At 55.4% G+C, this 21,434-nt stretch overlaps 2 protein-coding genes across 5 annotated transcripts in view; one reads left to right on the top strand and one right to left on the bottom strand.

Annotated features, from left to right (window-relative positions):
• The window catches only part of GPLD1 (glycosylphosphatidylinositol specific phospholipase D1), a 32,610-nt gene extending 24,215 nt beyond the window's left edge, over positions 1–8,395 (top strand). For all 4 annotated transcript variants that reach the window (XM_053915187.2, XM_053915189.2, XM_053915190.2 and 1 more), the window contains 7 exons: positions 347–452; positions 562–655; positions 2,132–2,308; positions 2,653–2,813; positions 3,703–3,729; positions 3,865–3,915; positions 5,553–8,395. In XM_053915187.2, the coding sequence (XP_053771162.1) occupies positions 347–452; positions 562–655; positions 2,132–2,308; positions 2,653–2,813; positions 3,703–3,729; positions 3,865–3,915; positions 5,553–5,639 (703 nt within the window). In that variant the 3' untranslated portion in view covers positions 5,640–8,395. The remainder of the gene's footprint in view (positions 1–346; positions 453–561; positions 656–2,131; positions 2,309–2,652; positions 2,814–3,702; positions 3,730–3,864; positions 3,916–5,552) is intronic.
• Positions 6,934–19,688, bottom strand: MRS2 (magnesium transporter MRS2). Its single transcript, XM_053915193.2, has 11 exons — positions 19,409–19,688; positions 17,705–17,778; positions 15,018–15,054; positions 14,735–14,847; positions 12,035–12,208; positions 11,805–11,935; positions 11,314–11,430; positions 10,391–10,543; positions 10,082–10,199; positions 9,353–9,466; positions 6,934–8,948 (listed from the first exon to the last, which is right to left on the bottom strand). Exons 1-11 carry the CDS (start codon positions 19,572–19,574, stop codon positions 8,841–8,843), a joined length of 1,305 nt encoding a protein of 434 aa, XP_053771168.1. The 5' UTR covers positions 19,575–19,688; the 3' UTR covers positions 6,934–8,840.
• Between the last annotated feature and the right edge of the window lie 1,746 nt (positions 19,689–21,434).

Consider the following 21,434-nt stretch of genomic DNA (forward strand, 5'->3'; position numbering starts at 1 on the left):
ATCTGCTGGGGCCGCCGCAGGGAAGGCCACACACAGACTCCCCCCAGTCCGGGAGCCGGGAGTCCAGGGTCAAGGTGTCTGTAGCGCTGGTTTCTCCGGAGGCCTCTCTCCTTGACCGCAGACGGCCGCCTTCCCCCTGTGACCTCTCTGCCCATCCCCGGGGTCCTTCCCTTCTTACAAGGACACCAGGCGTGCTGGGTTGGGTGTCCCTGGGTTTGCTGTCAGCAGGGGCAGAACGGTGGGCCTGCACCTGAGCCCCCTCCGCCATGCCCGTGGTCGGGTAAGGACACGGGTGGGGGCAAGGTCCTGACCCCGTGCCACCGACACTCTGCGCGCTGCGTTCCAGCCTGGGCCTGTCATCCCACACGCACGACAAGAAGCAGAGCCTCGGACGGGTGTACGGCTACTTCCCGCCGCACTGCCAGAGCTGGTTCACCATCTCCGGGGATAAGGTAGGGCAGCAGCCCGCCCTCCTCTCCCTCCAGCCCCCTCCCCAGGATGGGGGGCACCGCAGGGCACGGACGTGTTCTGAGCTGTACTTGGATTTGTTCTGTCTCCCAGGCGATGGGGAAGCTGGGCACCTCCTTGTCCAGCGGCCACGTGATGATGAACGGGGCCCGGAAGCCAGTGCTGCTGCTCGGGGCCCCGACACACGGTAGGTCCTGTGGCCCCTGGCCCGTTGCCAGGGGGGCGGGGTATGGACCTGAAGCCTGACCGACCCCGGCTTGCACACTTCCTTCCTCACGGACAGTACAGATGGCAACCAAGCCCCCACTGCAGTCACACAGGAGGGCAGCTGGTATGTCTGGTCTCCTTTCCTGGCTGGGGCTGGAGGCCCCCAAAATCTTGTGATTCAGAACCCAGAACTGGCGCCAAAATGCCTGCTGCAGGTGGAGCCAGAGGGAGAAACTGCTGCCACCTCCCTGTGGCTGGGTGGGGAGTGGGGACAGAGCTCCAGCTGCTGCTGTGTGACCACCCAGGAGCTCAGGTCCCTAACAGAAGCATGTCAGAAAGGGAATGAGGGTTTCTCCCGGGTCACCCGCTCTGGACCGGTGGGACTTCACATGGCAAGTGACGGTGGTGCCCTGGGCGGCTGGGGCAGGGCAGGTGCTGTGCTTTATGTGAAAGCGCCCAGTGCCGAGTCCCACAGCAGCCCGTCCCCACGTCCACCCCGGCCGCTGGCTCTGCTGGCTGTGGGCTCTGTCGTGTCTGGTTCACCATTGGCTGTGAGATGCAGGGCGGGAGGTTGTCTGGGACAGTGGAATCAGCTCTCCGTTCACCCACAGCACCGACAGGTGCCGACGTCAGTACCACTGTGCCGGCTGCAGGGAGCCCCGCAGAGGGCCGCCCGCCCGCCGCCCTTGTTTCAGTGAAGGTGCCCGTTTCTGGCATCCAGCCTGTCCCAGACGAGCACGTCTATAGGCAAACATCGAAGTAGCCCTGTTTGACACTGTCCAGAAGCCATGTGTTCAGGAAACACGTATGCGGCCCTGTGCCACCCCAGCAACACCCAAAGTGCACAGTGCTGCTGACCTGGTCTCATCGCTGTAGAGGGACAGCCTGACACTGGGGACGCACAAGGGACCTGTGGCGGCACACAGCAGGCGGGGGGGCAGTGAAGGGGCAGGTGGGAGTGGCGGGCTTCCTGGAGGAGGGGACACCTGAGCCCAATGCCACAGGAGGAGCTGGTGCTGGTTGGCAGGGGCTATAGGTTCCAGGGCCCAGAGACAAGCAGGAAGGGCTGTGGTGGACATTCGTGATGGGCGGGGCGGTGGCCCCGAGCAAGGCTAGAATCTGGATCCACCCAAAGGCTGGGGGTCGGGGTAGGGACACGGGGGGTGGGGTGTTGGGACACAGGAAAGGAGGTCATGTGGTGGGTGCCCTGGGGCCAGGCAGGAAAGGGCAGCTGTCTGGCAGTGTCACTGAGCTAACCGTGCTGGGTCTTGGAGCTGAAGCCACGGCACCTCCCTACCAACTGTGCTTGCCCCATCCTGCAGCCGGGTATGGGTGTCTGCGGGACCCACAACCCTCATGGGACAGAAGCCAGAAGCGGGAGCAGGAACCCACCAGTGCTCTACGTCCTGTCCTCATGAGTGTGAGTGGCGGTCCTGACGTGTGCGGTTCATTCCAGACGACGTGTCCAAGATGGCCTTCCTGACCATGACCTTGCACCAAGGGGGAGCCACTCAGATGTACGAGCTGACCCCCGACTTTCAGCCGTCCCTGCTCAGCACCTTCAGCGGAGACCGCCGCTTCTCCCGCTTCGGGGGCGTGCTGCACCTGAGCGACCTGGACGGCGACGGCATAGGTAGGAAAGGGACCGTGCCTCCGGCCAGCACCTGAGTCCCGTCCCAGCCCTGGTCCTGAGCTGGGTCGGTGAGGCTCTGCCCTTGCTATCGGTCCTGCCCTTGCTATCGGCCCCTCGTGGCCCCTGGGCCTGGAAGTAGAGTCCGGTGGGACCAGCACCAGGTGTACACCAGGCAGCTGTCCTCGAAGGAGGTGACAGTAGAGCTGCCACGCCAGCTGTCACCAACTGACCAGGTGGGAAGCTGGAGCCTTGGCTGCCAGGGCAGACGCAGGGCAGGAGGGGCGGTGGGACATGGGTAGGGGGCATGGAGCAGCCTGACACCCCTCCGCTGGTCTCGCTCGCAGATGATGTCATCGTGGCGGCCCCCCTGAGGATAGCAGACATGACCTCTGGGCTGATCGGGGGAGAGGACGGCCGAGTTTACATCTACAATGGCAAACACACCATCTTTGGTGACGTGACAGGCAAATGCAAGTCCTGGATGTCCCCGTGTCCAGAGGAGAAGGTAGCGTTCTCATGCACACCTCTGCTGCCACAGGGCTCGCCGTTTCTACAGGAACCGGGTCCCGGCGTCCGCACACAGGCCCTGGGCTGTGTGTCACAGGTCCAGTCCAGTCGGACCCGGGGTCACACTGACCTCAGTCACACCTGCCACTGCCCGGCCACAAGCCCAGGGCAGCTTCATCCACTCCCGCCCCTGCTTTACCACGTGCTTTCCTGGACCTAAAATATTGGGCCATTGTTTTCAAATTTAAAAATAAGCCTCATTCACTGTTCAAGCTAAAAATTATTGTAAAAACATTAGAAAACACAAGACAGCTCAAGGAAAATTAAAAATCTTCTATCTAGAATCCCACTCTGCAGATGTAATGCCTGTTAGCCTAGAGTTTTTCTCTAAGAACTTACTGAGCCCATGTCAAAGCCGCTAAGCTGGTGTTAGTCCCCTTCACAGATGAGAAATGGGAGATGTGGGCGGAGTGGCTCCAGTCACCTTCTGGGAAGCGGCAGAGCGGGGACTGAGGAGGCCGGGGCACTCCTAGCTGGCGCCCCCCGGGGCGGGGCGGGTCTTTAACAGAAGCTCACACGGCCCGAGGTTCCACGCGCGACTTTGCTGCGCGGTGCCACCGGGGCCCGCTCTGTACCTCCCTGTGCCACACTGCACAGCGTGCTTCCGCCATCGAGTGTCTTAGCTGAGATGTTCACACGTAAACGTCTCCGCACGTCTGTTCCGAGCTGACGTCCTCTGAGTGCAGTCTCTGCCGCCAGAGGCGCGCATGTTGGTAAGGCTTCTGCAGAAGCCTGGAAACAGAGGGTAGGAGTGTAGGTTGGCTGTGAGAACCCCACACAGGCTGGGGTAACACTGACAGTCTCCCTTTCTCGCCATTCTCCTTCAGGCCCAGCATGTGCTCACCTCCCCGGAAGTAAGTGCCTGCGGAAGGAAGGAAGGAAGGAGGGAAGAGAAACTGCACACATGGCCCTTTCTTCATATTTCAAGCTGATAAAATGTTCTGGGGTGTCTTTCCGGGGCCATTGTAACCCCAGACTCTATCCCACAGGCCAGCTCGAGGTTCGGGAGCTCCGTGGTCACCGTCCGGTCGAAGGACAAGGTGGGTCCGCGGCTGTGCTTCTGGCATCTGTCTGTTCCAGGGCTGGGACTTGGGATGTTCTCATTTTGGGTTTGTTTTTTTTTTTAAGATTTTATTTTTAGAGGGGAAGGGAGGGAGAAAGAGAAGGAAACACCAATGTGTGGCTGCCTCTCATGTGCCCCCCACTTGGGGACCTTGCCCTCAACTCAGGCTTGTGCCCTGACTGGGAATTGAACCAGCGACCCTTTAGTTCACAGGCCAGCGCTCAATCCACTGAGCCACACCAGCCGAGGCCATTCTGTACCTATTTCTGCTTTTCCTTTTTCACTTGAAAAGTAGAAGAGCATGCACACTAACACTATAGACAGTGCCCTGGCTCCGGGAGTGGCCCCTCAACCCTGCAGCGGCGACCTGGGCAGCAGGGTGGGCACGTGCGGCTAAGGCCGGCTTCTCTGGCTGCCCCTTTCTGTCCAGCCCACCAGCCCCAAATGGTCACTGCATGGGTGAATGACCCGGGCCATCGAGCTGCTCTGAGACTGTCCCCTGAGCCTCTGGTGTGTGGGGTTGAGCACCCGGGCTGGCACTGTGGTGTGAGGTCCCGTGTGACCCGGGGACAGTCAGACACACCTGCCTCCATTTCACTGGCCACCCCCTACACCGATGCCCACACGTGTGCACACGCACACACACACACAGCCTGGCGCTCTGCTGTGAAGGACTTGATTGTCCAGGCGCGGCGTTCTGCCGTGTTTCCTCGGCCCTCGTCCCCACAGGCATCCCCTCCCTGTCCCCTGCTTTCCACTGTGGTGAGCGTTCCTGTTCTGCGTGTCCGTGTAACTGTGTAAATGTCCCTGCGGCTGGGATTTGTGATGCCCTTTGCTACATCAAGGTGTGTGCGCACTTTGAGTGCTAACGTTAGTGGGTGCAGACCACCCAAGGGCTCAGGTCGGGTCCCAGTGAACCGGTGCCTGCGCACCTGTCTGGGGAGAGGAAAGGGCACAGGACTGAGCTGCGTCCCTGCTGTTGACGAGCAGTGAGATTCTGCCCCTGGGAAGTGAAAGAAATCGTTGCCAACCCAGCTGAGAACTGTGCTGAGCCTGCCCCCTAGCGGCCAGCTCTGCACAAGGCCGTTGCTTGACCCGAGGGACAAGCGAGCCACCCAGTAACAAAAATCCAGCGTTAACGGCAAGCGGTGGCTTGTTTGCACAGGGAGGATTCGCAAATGGCCTGGCCCTAGGACTCCTTTATGTCCTAAGCGTGCCTTCCATTTAAATTTTACCCATTTTTCCGAAAACCAGACCGTATCAAGAACCCATGTGCTTTATGCACATTCCCCACATGTCCACCCTGACTCCCAGCTTGAGGAGGCTGCACACCACCACAGTCCCTACCTCTTCCCGCGAGGCTGGGGACAGAGAGGTGCTCAGAGCCCCCAGGACAGGTGTGACTCAGCCCCGCCTCCTTCCTGTGGTCAGGGAGCGGTGCTTCAGACACCTTGGCTGGGGCAGGGCAGGGACAGAGTGAGGAGCAGGGTCATTCCGAGCCCAGGTGTGACAGGGCAGCACGGTCCCTGCTGCAGGTGCTTCGAGTTGCGCCAGCACCTTCCTCGTGTGCCTTCTGGCTGCGGGGACAGTCTAACGCCAGCTGTGTCTCCACAGAACCAAGTCGTCGTGGCTGCTGGGAGGAGCTCCTTGGGCGCCCGGCTCTCGGGGGCACTGCACGTCTACAGCCTCCGCTCAGACTGACGCTCCGCTCCTCGGCTGTGCCCCCACGCCCCTCTGTCGCCAAGGCATCCCCAGGGGGGCGTTCTCGCGGACAAAGAGGCACATCCCCTGAGCCTCAGCGGACCCCGCGAGGAGGCGAGGCTCTTGGGAGGGCAGACACGCACAGCTGGACTGGGATGACACAGGCTGCCACCCCACTGTCCCTCATGCCCCTAGCTGCCCTTCTTGCTTCCTCTGCAGCTCACCTGTCCTACTCACCACCCGTGCTTGACACGTGCGGCCTGCTGTCCCTCTGGTTCCCTTAGGAAAACCTCCACACACTGCTCCTCCTAACAGCATCCTTCAAAGTCGGTGACCCCTTCCCATCAGAGGGGAACAGGGGGCACAGGGAAGGGTGAAGGTTACAGGAGCAGCACGGGGTTGCTGGCAAGTGGCTTGGTCCTGTCCTCCTGTGGGCACCTGCCTTCTCCACGGGGCACGTAGTGAAGAGCCAGTGTAGAAACCAAACTTCCCTGTCACCTGCTTCTGGAGAGGTGGCTGCGCTGACACATGACGACCCCAGTGACCCTTGCACCTGGGTTTCAGCCTCAGTGGCGTGTGAACTGGCGCCCCTCGTTCTGTGTTCATCAGGGAGAGCCTCCCTGAGACATGGCGGGAAGGGGTGGAGTGGGGAGAAAGTGACGTGTCTTTGGGACGGCAGTCTAGCTGAGGAGGGAGGTGACACGAGGGTCCAGGAGCTAAAGCGCAGGTGAGCGTGCGCAGGTAAACAGGCCAGCATTTCCCCAGAGGCTGTGCAGAAAGTGCACACGGTGTCGGACAGCTCGGCGGATTTGGAGCGCTGTTGATTAGGAGGAAGTTTACTTTCGGGGGACCGGAACTTCGTAGCCGTTTCCACGCGCGGGTCGAAGGGTCTGAGAGTGGATGGGCAGATAGCACGCACTTCAGGGAAGGTCTGTCGCCCAGGATGCAGGTGACAGGCCTGTGTTCACACGTGCCCGTTCTTTACCTGAGGGTTAATTTTCCTCACTGCCTGAGCACACCAGAGAGCAAGCACAGAGGGGGGGTGTTACTAGTAGCTGGGAGCAAGCTTTTCACGGGAGTTACAGGACCTCACATCTAGCCCCACTGACCCATGTTCACAAACGATGTCCGTGGTACTCCGGCCAGCCCACACGACAGCTCACACAGGGCAGTCCCGTGTCCATCCCAATAGGTGGGTTAAATTTTCACGAGTGTTACCTGTAGTTCCAAGCACTGATTCTGAATGAAAATACGCTAGTTTCGGTCTCATTAACACAAATCTGAACCTACACAATTTACCGCAAAATTTCCTTTATTTCAAGATATCAGATCACATTTACATATATTTGCAATTTCTCTACAACAGCTCTCTTCGAGGCCAGAGGACGGGCACTGCTTGGGGTCCCCCTTGGGCAGGCCTGGCAGGCAGGAGGAGGTAGGGGCTCCCCGTGCCAGGCTCCGCCCAGCAGACCTGCCTCCACAGGTATTACTCAAGTAAATCCTATGCTTAAAGTGTTTGATATTGCAATTCCAAAAACAGCTACATACAACCTTGGAACAACTCACCAAAATAAGTAGCTTCCAGTGCTATTGTGCAGCAGTTCCCACGGCCTGCATGTCGGGGTGAAGCCATGGAAGGGCACCTGAGATGTCACGCCCCTGTATCTGAGAGGCCTTCTGCACCCAGCTCCTCCACGGGCCTGGTGCACGTGCGCGGCACCTGGGACGGGACTGCCTGCCGCCTCACCTAACTGAGCACCTGGTTTTCTGTCACCTCCTTTCGAAGAGCAGGTAGTGCTCAGTGTGTTTTTAATTCAGAACTTAAAACCGCAAAAGTCGGTGCACGTGGGGCGTGGGCTCCGTGGTCGGAACCTTAGCTGGACTCGCACCTCTCACCACGTCGGTGCGTGTGTCAGACTTGTGAGGTAGGCGTGTGATCTTCCCTTGTGTTGACGAGACACAACTCACTCACTTTACCCAAAGCCACAAACCAACACCAGGAGGAAAAGACTAGACCCGTTCTAGGACTGACCACAGGCGAACCGAGTTCCACGCCCTGGATGGCCAGGGCTCTGTCGTGGTTAAGTGGTGGTCATTGTTCCACAGCAACAAGGCGCAACAAGGCCAAAGTCGGCAGCAGAGTGCCCTGTGAAGTCTGTTGTCCCCCAGACTTGCGATGCCAGAGGCTGGTGTCAGCCACAGCCTGGGCCCCCCCACTTCCCCTTCGTGGCTGCTCAGAGCCACAGCAGCGTGCGGGGAACCTCACCTGTTCTCTCTCGGGTCAGCTACGGGAACAGTGTTTTTATTCCTGTCACCAGACCCCCTGGTCAACAGCCCCAGCACCTAACGGTGTCAGCACCCCCACTGCGGCCGGGCAGGGGCTGCACCGTGCTTTCCAGGCATGCGACCTCAGAGGAAAGTGCAACTGCCTTTAACCTCCGGAAATGCGGAGGGGCACACAAGACGTCGTGGAGGACAGCTGCTCCTTCCGACCCCAGAGCTCTGGCTGTGGGAACAAAAGGGGCTACAGGCCCAGCGTTCTTGCCCACCTGCCAGCCTGGGGGGGGGGAGGGACACAGGGTCGGGGCACACAGTTTCATTCTAGGGTGGGGTGCGGACACCTCCACCTGTAGGTCAGGGGCCGACTAAAGCAGCTAAACCAGCGACAGAACGGAAATTCGCCCCAAATCCATGTCCACAGACGTTAACCAATTGGAATCCACCTAAAGCTGATGCCACCCCCTTCTGTAAAAAGGGGGCGGGCATGAGAAAACGAGGCAGGGGGAGGGTCAGAGCACAAGCCTCCCGAGCCTGTTAAGACCAACCTGTCGCTTGCTGCCTGTCCCGTCAGTGTGGCCACGTGGCTCACGCTGGGGTCTGTCCAGCTTCCCGGCTGCGCTGAGCCTGACACTGTACTTTCCTCCATCCGCACGAAGGAAAATCTAAACAACAACCCATTGTTCAATCAGCCCCTCCATCTCAGGTTCTATAGAAACGGCTCTCTAAGCTGGCAGACAACAGAAATCTGGCCTCTTACAAAGCAAGCACTTTGGTTTACTCGGAATTCCGAAAAGGCAGTGAAGTTCCAGGGCTGCTGCTGCCACGTTTTATCACCAGACAACTTAAGTACCAGTAGCTTTTCCAAGCTTCTGATTCTATAAAAGTACCAGGACTTTCCTGCGACACCCGCACAAGACATTTTCACCGGGTCGTGAGGACACTCCTACCAGGCCCCAGTCCATCCGGCCGGAAGCCATGTCTGTCTGTCCTTCTGTCTGCCTGCAGGGTCTTCCTGGGTAAAGAGGCCACCTGTAGGAAGCCGGGAACAGCATGTCAGTCTGGGTGCATCTGGGGAGAGAAGGCCCAGTCAGGTGACCCCTCTGTAGTGGCCGGGAGAAGGGCGCCCGCCCAGTGGTGCCACCTGCGAGTGGACGCCACGTGCCCACTCCTCAGTTCCGGTTGGGGACCACTAGCCTGTGTCCAGAGGTGCAGCACTCACTCTGTGCTCCGCACAGAGGGAGCACTTCTCACTTGTTTCCTGGGCTGGGCACGGTGCACGGTGCTCGTAAGCACTTTACATGGGTCGTCGTCTCTAACTCTCCCACTGACACTATGGGCGGAGGGCGGGGAGCTGGGCCAATGTAGTTGGCAGGTGGGACATGGGGGAGGCTGCACCCGCTCTGCCCTCCCGCCGGGCCCCAAGCCCTTCGTACCACAGGAGGCAGAGGCGCTTCCAGCTGCCGCCCTAGAAAAGACAGCAGCCGCCTCCAGATCAGGCCGCTGCCCATGAACATGACGCCCGTGATCAGCCAGAACACACGGTGGTCCTGTGGGAGCACAGCCCAGGTCAGCCCCGCAGGCAGGTTCCTGCCCGTGGAGTCTCCCCAACTACCACTGCCCCAGAGTTTACAGAGAAGCGCGAACGGTCGGAAAGGGCTTTCCACGGGCCCTCTCCCCTCCTGTGGAAAACAGGCGTCAGGTACAGAGTGGGTTTCCTTGTCCAGCGAGTCATGTACATGAAAGTGGCTCGTAACCAGGATGACGTGGGAGGAGGACGGGGGCTGGCATGACAGTTCAGGGCCCTGGAAGCACCGCCTGGACACGCGGGTCAGTGCATGCTGCACAGGAGGACACGGCTACTTCTGAACTTTCCAACCGTCTAGGTTTGGGCTCAAAACCTCCGACGGGGCCCCGTCCACAAAAAGGAAATGGAACCCTCGCTGCACTCCACAGGTGAGCATGGCCCCACAGTCCCCCCACCACTCGGACCGCTGGTCCTCAGCAGCCCGCTCGCTCCTGCCTCTGTCGTACATGTGGTCCCCTCCGCCGTCCTCCCACTTTCTCTTTCCATCCAAGTCTCTGCTCTGCCACCCCTGCCTCAGAATGGCCTTCAAAACCTTAAAAAAACAACCCCCTGGGCTACTGAAATAATAGATTCTCACCTCTTCGAGGGAGGATTCCAAATTCATCCCAAAAGCAACTCCAATGAGTCCGAACAGCGAGAGAGAGAAGGTCCCCATGGTCAACTGCAAGTTCAGCCTCATCATGACGTTGCGGTGGCTGGAGAAACAACAGTGAGATCACGGGCCCACGACACGCAGCAGGGGCACTGACGACACGGGGGCTGAGCCCAGACCGTAGAGGACACGCGGCCACGCAGAGGCGAGGGGCGAAGGGTGGACTTCCCTGCTTGCCGGCTCACCTGGCGTGAGCGTCCCACACAGAAACCGACTGCCCCGCGGTGCGCCCACCTGTCCAGGTTGAGGAAGATGACGCTCTGGGAGTCGTCGATCAGGGCCCGCAGCTCGCGGGCCGCGTTGGACAGGTCCTCGGCCAGCCGGTAGCAGTTCTCCAGCAGCAGCTCCATCTCCTCCGCGTGGTCGATGCCGGCGCTGCTCTGCTCACTCCAATCACAAGAGCTCACGTCACCCGCAAGCCCCGTGTGGGCCCCCGCACACCCCCACACTGCAAATCAGCACGTCGCACTCAGCCACCAGTGAGCACACGTGCCTCTGATCCGTCTGGGACTGTGACCAGGGCCGGGCTGCAGGTGGCAGTGCCCCCGACCCCGGGCAAGTCTCGGGCACAGGCTCCTGCCCTGCACAGGCTGGCAAGCCCACTGCACTGCCAGTGACAGGAAAATGCGACATGTGAATGCCAACAAGCCGGTACAAAGTAGCACCAGTCAGGGAAAACAAAACCAAACAGACAAAACGCACACACACAGCATTGCCCTCCCCCGGGGGACACAGGTCCTTCCCACAGACGAATGCCACCGACACACAGGCCTCGGCCCCTCCCCGTACCCGCTGCCCACCACCTGGCTCAGGGACGCTGCCCACCCAGCGGATGCATGGCCAGCAAACGAGGGACAGGTGTGCTGCAGTTTCTGCCACCAGACCTTTCTGGTAGAAGAAGCCTTTTATCTGTCAGGATACAGATAATGCTTAAAAGTCTGGACAGGCTGCGTAAACTATGCTGTTACAAGAGTGCGCTGATTCCTGAGACTGGGCTACAGAGAACAAACATGAAACACTTGGAGTACTCGAAAAGTAAACACGGACTGGAGTGGGCCCGGAAGAGGAAGTGACTTCCAGTTCACAGGAGACAGAGGTGTCCTGCGGTCCGTGAGAAGTGCCCCCGAGAGCAGCCGCAGAGCAGCATGCGCACTCACAAGACGTCGGGGTCGCTCCACTTGGTGAGACAGAGCTCCTCCAGCAGCTCCTCCTCGTCCAGGATCTCCAGGATGGACTCTTTGAACATCTTCACGTCTGTTTCCAACTCGGACAGGCTGGGGGAGCGGGCGCACAGAAGGGATCAGTGCTGTGAACTTGCAGACACACCTCGCTGTGTGAACAGCGCCTTCTGACCCACCCACACACTCCCGGTGAACGACCGTGTATGAAACGTGCAGACTGAGAGCCACTGCCCGGCCACAGCCGCCTCACAGAGTGGACCCAGCTTTCCCGCTGCGTCCCTCTGCACCCCCTGCGCAGCGCCCGCTGTGGCCCCGCTCCCGCTGACGGCACTCACAGGAGGTCACTGCCATCGGCAAGGGCAGCCGGTATTTTAAAAACAGGTAGTAATCACACTAATCTGTCCTTGAGTTTCTGCTACACGTTTCACTGTGGAAACTACTGAGAGAAGTGTAAGACAGCTGTTTACCTTTTGCCATTTTGCAGTAAGATGTGCAGTTTGCTTCTGTCCACAGAGGAGTGTTTGGGATCTACTAACGCTTCCAACGTGTCAAGGATCCGGGGCTCCAACACGTTCAGCTTCCCCTGAAGCGTGCCGATCTACAGAAGCAACATGGTCTTTCTGTGCCGCCAAGCCGCCCTCCAGCTCGGCAGTGCGTTAACCCAAACGGATGCACGACGCCGCGCACACAAGCTTACCCGATACTGCAGGAGTGCCTCCATGGCTCTGAACTCAAAAGGTAGAGGGTACGTGACCAGCTGACCCTCCCCAGCCAGCTGTGCAGGGAGCTCCCGGAACAGCCACTGCTCCAGGTTTAAATTGCGGTAGTCTAACACCAGCAGACACTCGGGAGTTATCACGGCTTTCAAATACTGCGGGGAAAGAAGACACAGGTATATGGACACACACACATACGCATTTGCAAGTTACCGAGCTGTAGGAAAAAAAAACATTCACAAAACAGGTTTTAATTACTCTCTTAAGTTTGGGTTAAGCCTAAACTGTTCATTTGTTTTCTGTACTTTTTTTTTTTTTTAAAGGAACGAAGCCTAAAATATATGTAAATCTTGATACCTTGAACTCACTCTCAACAGAACTGCAATTAAACAAACTATGTATTTATTAAGACCTCGGGGTAATCATGGGAAAAATAGGGAATAAAGGAAACAGGTTAAGGTCTTAAAAGTCACATATTCAGTACACTTTAAAAATTAATCATGATTAGTTTGGCTGAAATGGTAATGTTTCCTTTTTAAAATATCACCCAAACATACTAAGCTAATTTGAAATTATGCAGATACATCAATTAAGCTCTAATTTAGAACCTGACAGACCTCCAGTCAAGATGGCAGCGTAGATCCACACTGTGCTCGCCGCCTGCCACAACCACACCAAAACTACAACTAAAGTACAGGACCACCACCCTGAGAACTGCCTCAAGAAGAGCTGAACACAAGCCCTATGGACAGAAAGAAGCCACGACCAGACTGGTGGCGGGGCAGCGACAAGAGCAGGCAGGTCCCACCCACATGCGGTGGTAACAGGAGGGAGCCCCGGCTGGGTGGCTCAGCTGGTTGCAGCGTGGGCCTGTGCGCCAAAAGGTTGCGGGTTCCATCCCATTGGGGCACGTATGGGAGGCAACCAATCGATGTTTCTCTCTCCCTTTTTCTTTCTCCCCCCAACTTCCTCTCTCTCTAAAAATCAATAAACATATCCTCAGATGAAGATTTAAAAAAATGGGCACAGTACGCAAGTAGACATTTCTCCAAAGAGGACGTACGGATGGCCAGTAAGTGCATAAAAAGATGTTCAACATCACTAATCATCCAAGAAACGCAAATGAAAACCAGATGATATCACCTCACACCTGTCAGAGTGGCCACCATCAATGCGCCCACAAACGACACGTGCGGGGGAGGACGTGGAGAAAGGGGACCCTGTGCTCTGTGGGTGGGAACGCAGATGGGGGCGGCCGCTGTGGACAGCAGTACGGGAGTTCCTCAGAAAACCAGAAACGGATCTGCCTCTGACGCAGTGACCCCACTCCCGGGATTGTATCTGCAGAACACGAACACACCGACTCGCACCCTCTCGTTCGAGGCCGCGTTATTCACCGCGGCCAGGCGATGTGCGCCACCTAGGAGCCCGCTGACGCATGAGTGGGTGAGGATGATGTGCACACGTGCACTATGCTACTTGGCCACATGGCTTCTCTCATGCGGGGAACCTACAGAGGCAGAACCAACCACAACGCAGAAACTCACACAGAGAATAAGCTGTGGGCTGCTGATGGGAGGGGCGGCAGGCTCGATGGAGAAGGGGGAAGGATGAAGGACGAACCGCCGGTCGTGGAAACGTGGAAACGGTCACGGGCCGCGCGGTCCAGCCCAGGGGACGCAGTCGGAGGTGCAGCAGCTGCGTACGGGCCGGGCGGGTGCTCGGCTCCACGGGTGACCGTTTCGTGAGCTACGTAAATGCCCGAGCCCTATGCTGCACACCTGACGCTAATAAAATATCGTATGTCTTTTGTAGTTTAGAAATTTTTTGAATTTTGAAAAGTAAATTGCCTTTAGAAAAAGAACACCGTGGAGTTAGAAATGTGTTCTAATGAGAAAGCTGACCTCTTCCCTGTTTGAAGAGGGACACCAGAGGGTGGCCTGTGGCCACTGTGTCAGTGCTATAAAAACTTGAGGGTTTTATTCTTTCATTTTCCCAACATTTTATTAGGAGAAGTTTTGTACAGAAAAACTACACAGTGAACTATATACATGCCACTGATGCAATTAAAGTTCTGCTGACTTTGCCTCCACATATTTTACTATCTGTCCGTCGACAAGATACTGGTTTTCAAGGGCTGGCTGCTGACAGCAAAATAAAGACTGCCTCCCGCAGAAAATCTCGGGGTGACGCCTGCCTGCATTTGTCATCTTGCTTCCTACTGATTCTAGGTGAACGGACAAAGACCTGCTGGCAGACACCGTCCTGATCGCTGGCACTGTGGGGCCAGGACCGCTGGGACCTGTGTCCCCTGCTTTGGTCAGAGTCGTCGCCCTTGGCCACCAAAACGGCTCCTGTCCGTGTGACTTCTGAACGGAGGGGGGGGTGGGACAGGACAGTTGGGCAGGGGCTGCTGTGCTCGGAGCAGAACGGGGAGGTACCATGCGTTTCAGAGTGCTCCTGCCGAGGCAAAACCTCCGGTGAAGAGGTGTCCCTGGGCGGCCCAGACGACCGGAACACGGTCCCGGAGGCTAAGGTCGCACCGTGAGTGCACGTGAGCGCTCACTGCAAATGTCTGCCATCCATCAAGCTCCTTTCCTTCCGTCAGAAACCGGAGACAAGTGCACACGGAGCCTCCGGCCCCTGCGCAGCACCCATGGCGGGGTGGGGGACGCGCTCACCTCCATGCGCAGGATGATCCGGTTGTTCCTGGTGCTGATGCTCATCAGGTGCTGGAACCGCAGGTCGCGCGCCTGCAGGCCGAGCTCCTGATACAGGTCGGTTTTCTTCCTTTCTGGAGGAGAAACGCCGTCCTCAGAGAGCGCGGCCGCGACACCCTTGGAGGAACCGGGCTCCAACGCAGCGGCCCTCCCACTGCATCTCAAAGCACCGCCTGCGCTTCCGGTGGATTCTTGCCCTCACTGATTTTCAACGGGAATTTAGAAGCAGCTCAGAGGTACTCACCAAAAGAAGTAAACTTTCCATCTTTGTCAAATTTCGTCTGGAGAGAGAGGATAAAAACAAAGTATTATTTCCTCCCAAATCGGCACGCTATTCGTGGTATTATGCTGCAGGGCAGCACAGGGCCTCACGAGGGCGGCAACGCAGACGCGCACAGCCGCCCTCCTGCAGGTGCAAGGTGGTAACGCGTCAAGGGTGGAAAAATCCCCTTCCCTCCACGCACAAAGCTGACCAGACTGACTTTCTATGTCGCGGGTCTTGGAAGTGTGATCCAGTTGTGTTACTGGGCAGCACCGCTGGTAAAAACGGCAACAGGGGGGAAGCCAGGGTCCCGGGGAGCGCCGCCCTGCCCCATGCACTTCCTGCCCTTTCTGTCTGCAGGGCGGCCGGCTGTGCAGGGCGCGCGCTCCCGTCCGTCTAGGGAGGCTGTGAGGATTCTGGACAGTGTCAAATCGATTAAGATTTACAGAAAAGGCCTCTTCCCACAGCTGGGAGAGAGGGTGCGATGCACTCGTCTCCTGTGAAGCACAGGAAGCATTTTTCCGCACACTGGTCGTCCACAGTGAAGTTGGGAGATGTCCAATGAGAGTCCGTAAGTCCCGACGTGCTGGGCCGCACCGAGTACTGCCGGCATGCATTTTCAGAAAGGCACTGCCAGACTGGTGGTGGGAGCCACACAAGCCGGGGGAGTTCCCTAGAGACGTGCATGCTGGGTCCCTCACAGGACAAAACCCACAGCACCCATCCCGGCTCGGTGCTGCTCAGCAAAGACGCCACCTCGGCGAACACGCAGCGAGCGCCACAACGCACCGCTGTTAAAGCGTAGCTTGGTGTTTCATGTAACACAGACAGCCTTCCTCCTTAAATTTCCTTCCCAAATACATACATCTGCTGCAGAAAATTTGAAAATAAAGGTAAAATAAAGCTAGTCGCCTGAAATGACGTTTTAGAGAACACCATGTTAATATTTTATCACTGACTGTCCCTTCAGTCTTTCCCTATTAAATATACTCACATTACACTCTCCTCTGCAGTCTCTCCTCCACTTTCAACTTACTATACTAAGTATTTCTGCATCTCAATATTTAGCTGTCATTTTAATGGGATTTTTCTTTTTTTTTTTAAGATTTTATTTATTTTTAGAGAGGAGAAGAGAGGGAGAGAGAAACAGCAATGTATGGTTGCCCCTCAAGCGCCACCCACTGGAGACCTGGCCCACATCCCAGGCATGTGCCCTGACTGGGAATGGAATTCGTGACCCTTTGGTTCACAGGCCGCGCTCAGTCCACTGAGCCACACCAGCCAATGGGAGCTTAATGGGATTTTTCTGATTTGAAAAATAAGGTCATACAAACTATGATTTCTTAAAATGTTTACCTTGTAATGTAACATTAAAAGTGAGCTGATTAGCTCCCTTTCTTAAGTATCATTATTTCAAGTAGCATCAACTGATTTTCTTAACTGCTCTTGGTGGCCAATGGTTTCACCTGCAAAGAACCTGCTTGCAACATTCAGCGTCGGACTTTTGTATTCTTGTGTAGCTAAACTGGCCGGTCTTCTGGAACGCTGGATAGCAGTGACAGCTTTAACATGTCATTTTGGGGGCTATTTTGTTGTACATAAATACAGTTTACAAAAAAAAAAGTCTTATGTTAATAAGCCTAAATAACAGTAATTATAATGCCTGATGTTTAGTGAATGCTTACCATGTGTGAAGCACTATTCTGAGGGTTTACACATGAGTTAATGTAAACCTTACAACAATTCCATAAAGTAGATACCGTTATCCCTAGTTTACAGATGAGAAAACTAAGGCACAATGACGGTGTCATAACTTTCCAAGTCCACCCAGTTAATAGTAAGAGGGCTGAGATTTGAATTTAGGAACTCTGGCTCAAAGCAAACACACATTTTTTTCATTAAACTTCCTACAAAAAAGATGCAGCAATATCACAACCAATTCCCATGTAACTCTCACCTAGTCACTCTTTGTTAACACTTTGCCCCAATGGCCTTATTTCTCTCCCTAAATATGTGTGATACACATGACTCTCGTTATTTTATTTTTTCCTGAACCACTTCAGAGAAAGTTGTGTGATTTTATTCACTTTTCCCATTTCAGGGTGGCAGAGGCCATGCCCTTCAAAGCACGCACTCCTAACTACTACACTGTGCGTCCTGCAAAGCGCTGCTGCGTACGTTACGCGACACAGCACAGGGCAAGCCCCTCCACGGCTAACAGGCTTCAAGGACTTAATGGATTCATGGGCAACCCTGCGAAAAGACAGGTCTCGTTTCATTGTGCTTGGCTTGATTACACCTCACACGCATTGTGGTTTTTACAGACTGAAGGCAAGACCTCCACCACCAAAAAGACGATTTGCTTTACTGCAGCACTAGCGTTACTGTGGTGGTCTGGAACGGAACCTACGGCATCTCCAAGGCATGGCTGTAGTCAGGTAGAAAGCGCAGCACTGTGACTCCAACGACCTGTTTTGGTACTAAAGAAGGGCTCCAAGTCACTGGCGAAGTTTCACTGATGAAGCAAAACACAGAGGCACCAAGACTCATAACTATACTGATTATAAAGCAAAAAATAAGTAAATCTTGGCCAACCAGTCCAACCCAGCTGATGTAGGAAGTGTGAGAAGTACTTGCCGTAAGTTATCACGTGAACCACAAGTACTCACCACGGTAAACACTGGGGCTACACTGGCTAATGTGGCCTGGGAGACGTCGGAGGTTCTCAGCCGGTGCATTTCACCTGAAGAATGAATGAGAAGAGTTCCCTGTGATCGCACGACTGGTTTCCACGTGTAGCTTAGACACAACACTCAGAGTATGTGGTCTTCACACTATTTTGATATTTTTTGAATCTTTTTCCTAGAGGGAAAAAGAAACACTCGTGTGTGAATTTTAATATTTGTAGGTGATTATGTTAGGTTTAACAGGGAAGGATTTTTAAAGTGGCTTAGGTGAGGCAGTGGAATAATTATGGATTCCAACCACCCTTTTCCTTCAAAATTATCTCGGAGGTGGATGAACAATATACAACACAGTGTTCTGAGACGAAAAGAAAATGTCCATTTTTTTGCATGATGTAAAAAGGCCCTTCACGCAAATTATTTGGTAGATGTATTTTAGAAAACAGATCCCAAGTACTCCTGAGCTTTCAGCATTCCAATATCAGGATTATTTGCTTGACCTGTAAGTTCTGCGGCGTACGGGCTTTACTTCTTTGTATTAACTTATATGCCACAGAAACGCTTTATTGTTACTACTTATAAAACAGCCAACTGAACTGGGATGCAGACCTCAGTGAACCGGAATGAACACAAGTCTTTATTTGAAAATAAATTTAAAACACGTGATTAGATTGAGTTGCGGTGAACTCTGAAGTATTGTCAAGTTAGTATCTAACGAAAAACACTGTTTAAAATAATAAACATAAGGGGAGTGGGCAGCAGTATAATTATTATTTTACTACCAATTATTTTATGCTTTCCCAGTAATCCTATTGACTCCATGGAATGTGCAGACATTCTCAGTTCTAACCTTATTCCTTCTCATTACGTACTGTCAGTGACTCGTGGAGTTGGTTAGCAGCTGAGGCTTTTTACCCTTCTGCAAAATACAAACTGCGCGCTAAGGATCAGCTGAGTCGAGGTGAGCGGCAGAGCGTAAATCAGCAATTGCTGATCAGTCACGTGAAGCGTTACCAGCCTGAGGTTCTGGATCTCAATGTCCTAAAACATTAGATGGGCTGAACCTGGGATGGACCCGACTCAGGCTCTCCACTGAGCTGGGACGGGGGGAGGTGCTGGGCTGCGTCGGGGGCACAGCTGAGAACACTCATCCCACGACAGTGCAGTAATGAGAAGCCTACACTTAAATGCCGTTCGTTTCTCGGCAGTATCAGCACCACCTTCCCCCAGGGGTGGAAACGTTAATGGTGAAACAATCCTAAGTCCGCGTCCTCCTCCCGCCCTCCCCCAACCCCTGGTGGTCTGCACTGGAAACCCATGTCGGATCTTTCTCCGAGTAGCTCTTACCACCAAGTCTCCCTTTCAAGGGCGTTCCCACCCGTTACCTGGACAAATGTCACCGCGCCTGTGAGCAAGAGGTAGGTAGGAGACAGGCGAGAGAAACTAAGGCAAATATTTCGGGTGAAGGACCCCAATCTCGATGACTCAGGGTGAAACTGGTTTTTAAAGCCAAAGCTGCTCAGAGCACTTGGGCGGAGAGCTCTGGGCAGGGGACGGCAAGGACAGGCCGGGAGTCGGGCTAGGGGCGGACCCGGGGGGCCGACGACGCGCGGTGGCGGGCAGTCGGGCGAGCAACGGCCCGAGGTCACCGCGGGCGGGCGTCCCCGGGCTGCGGGCCGGCGGCCGTACCTGCCAGGCGGGGCCCGCGGGGTCCGCACGGCGACGCGGCCCGGCTCCCGCCGAGGAGTGCGGCGGCGCGCCCGGGGTTCAGGCCCCAAGCCAAGGCACACAGGCTGCGCCGGGGCAGCCCCAGCGCGCGCGGCAGGAGCCGGGGAAGGCTCCGCAGGCATTCCATGGCGCTGCAGCGAGGCGGGGGCAGAAGCGAGAGCCCAGCCCGTCATGCCGGACGCTGGCGAGTGAGTGGCCCTGTGCGACCCCACGCGGGCTCCCGCGGTACGGTCATGCCTACTGCGCCTGCGTCTCACTTTCCGCGCAGGCTCGGAAGGGAGCTTGGGGGGCGCGCTCCCGTCCCGTACCTGTGACGTACGAGGGACGGGCTCCGGGTGGGTGGGGCGCGTTTACATGCCCCAGGCAGGCTGGCCGCCCAGATTTGACGCTGGGGCCCTTGGGTCGACTATTTCTGTTATCAGAAGACTTGCCCATTCTCGGCTTTACTGGTGGCATCCCTTGGCGTCACTTGACTTGTTCCTCTATTCCCTGCATGACTTATAACTGGGTGGTTGGATTCGGGTCTGGCATGACTGCTTCATAGGTGGCAGTTTTCTTCACTGGGAGGAGGCTGGCGTCTTTTTTTCCGACTATTTAGAAAATTGTGACACCCTGACGTCCGTCATTCCTTCTGCACCTCTAAGCCAGAATGCTTCTAGAAAGAGAAATCCCTCCAAATCTTCTCAAGGCAGTGAGGCTTTATTTTTAGAATTATTGTGAACTTAATAATATAAACATACTTGGTGTGTTTCAAGAAATAGCATATTTGTAGTTTTTTTTAGATGAGGCAAGTTTTTCCTAAGGACTGATGGACATGGCAAGGGGCATGTTTGGTGTGAGCCGTGAAGGGTGCAGTCACCTGGCGACCTGGTCAGTTGCGTGATGGAGATTCTGACCGGGAGCTGACATCCTGCTGAGAGCTGGCTGGGTAGTTGGTCTGTGGCTCCAGCAGATTTTTAAGAAATTTCTATTTTAAAAACTGTATTTGAAATGCATATATTCGGCTTGCGACTTGCCCTTCCCACCTGAGGTTTATGTCTTCCTTTCAACCTTACGTGTATCTGTTAGTCTCGAATATCCCTCCCTCTCCCTTTTTATATCACTCCCTTCTGTTCTAGTTCTTGCCTCGATATTAATTGAAAGATCTAAAATAAGTTGCCATATTTTGTTTCTTTAAACCATTTCCTGCTGCCTCCAGAGAGTGGAAACTGCTTGTCCAATCACAAATTCCTCTTCAGCTGCACCTGTTCTATTTACCCCATGTTATTAATAAATAATATCAAGGAATATTCTAATCGTTCCATTTTCTGCCTAATAGTTCTACTCATTTTAGTTTCATAATATACTTAACTGATCATATCGCTAGTGCCATCTCTCATTTCTTAACTGTCTGTCATGCTTACTTAAAAACCTCAGCCCACCAGCTCTATCAGCTCCGTTTCAGAGGCAGGGGCCGCTCAGTCGTGTTCTTGTGAGAGGAGCTGACTCCCCGGACGTCTGGTTATCCGGCCCCGGGATGCCTGTTCCCCCAGCGTGCCTACTGCTCTGATCACTATTCTCCAGCCAGGTCCAGACAGGAGGCAGTCACTTGGTCGCCCTGGGGGTGTGGAGGTGGGTCTGCCAGTGTTTTGATTCCACTGACATTTGAATGGCAAGGCGTGGGGAAGGACTGTCCCAAGGCAACGTGTAGAGAAGAGCAGAACCTCCAATTCTTTCAGCACGCTGCCTACCCCCACCCCCTGCACTCGCACCTGAAGGCTGACTTCAGCCCCGCCCCCCCCCCCCAGGGTTTTGATTCTTTTACTTCCTTGGCGACTTGGGTGTCTCTGGGACAGGCTGTGGGGGAGTCCTGGTGGAAGCCCCCAGGCCTGAGCCATGAGACCCACCTCGAGAGTCTGTGGGCGTGTCCGCTCTCAACTCTATGCCCTGACATTCACTGTCTATGTCGCCTGTCCCATGCCTCAGTTTCCCTCCTCTGCAGAATAAG

The sequence above is a fragment of the Desmodus rotundus genome, chromosome 12 (genome assembly GCF_022682495.2).
Source record: "Desmodus rotundus isolate HL8 chromosome 12, HLdesRot8A.1, whole genome shotgun sequence".
Taxonomy (NCBI): domain Eukaryota; kingdom Metazoa; phylum Chordata; class Mammalia; order Chiroptera; family Phyllostomidae; genus Desmodus; species Desmodus rotundus.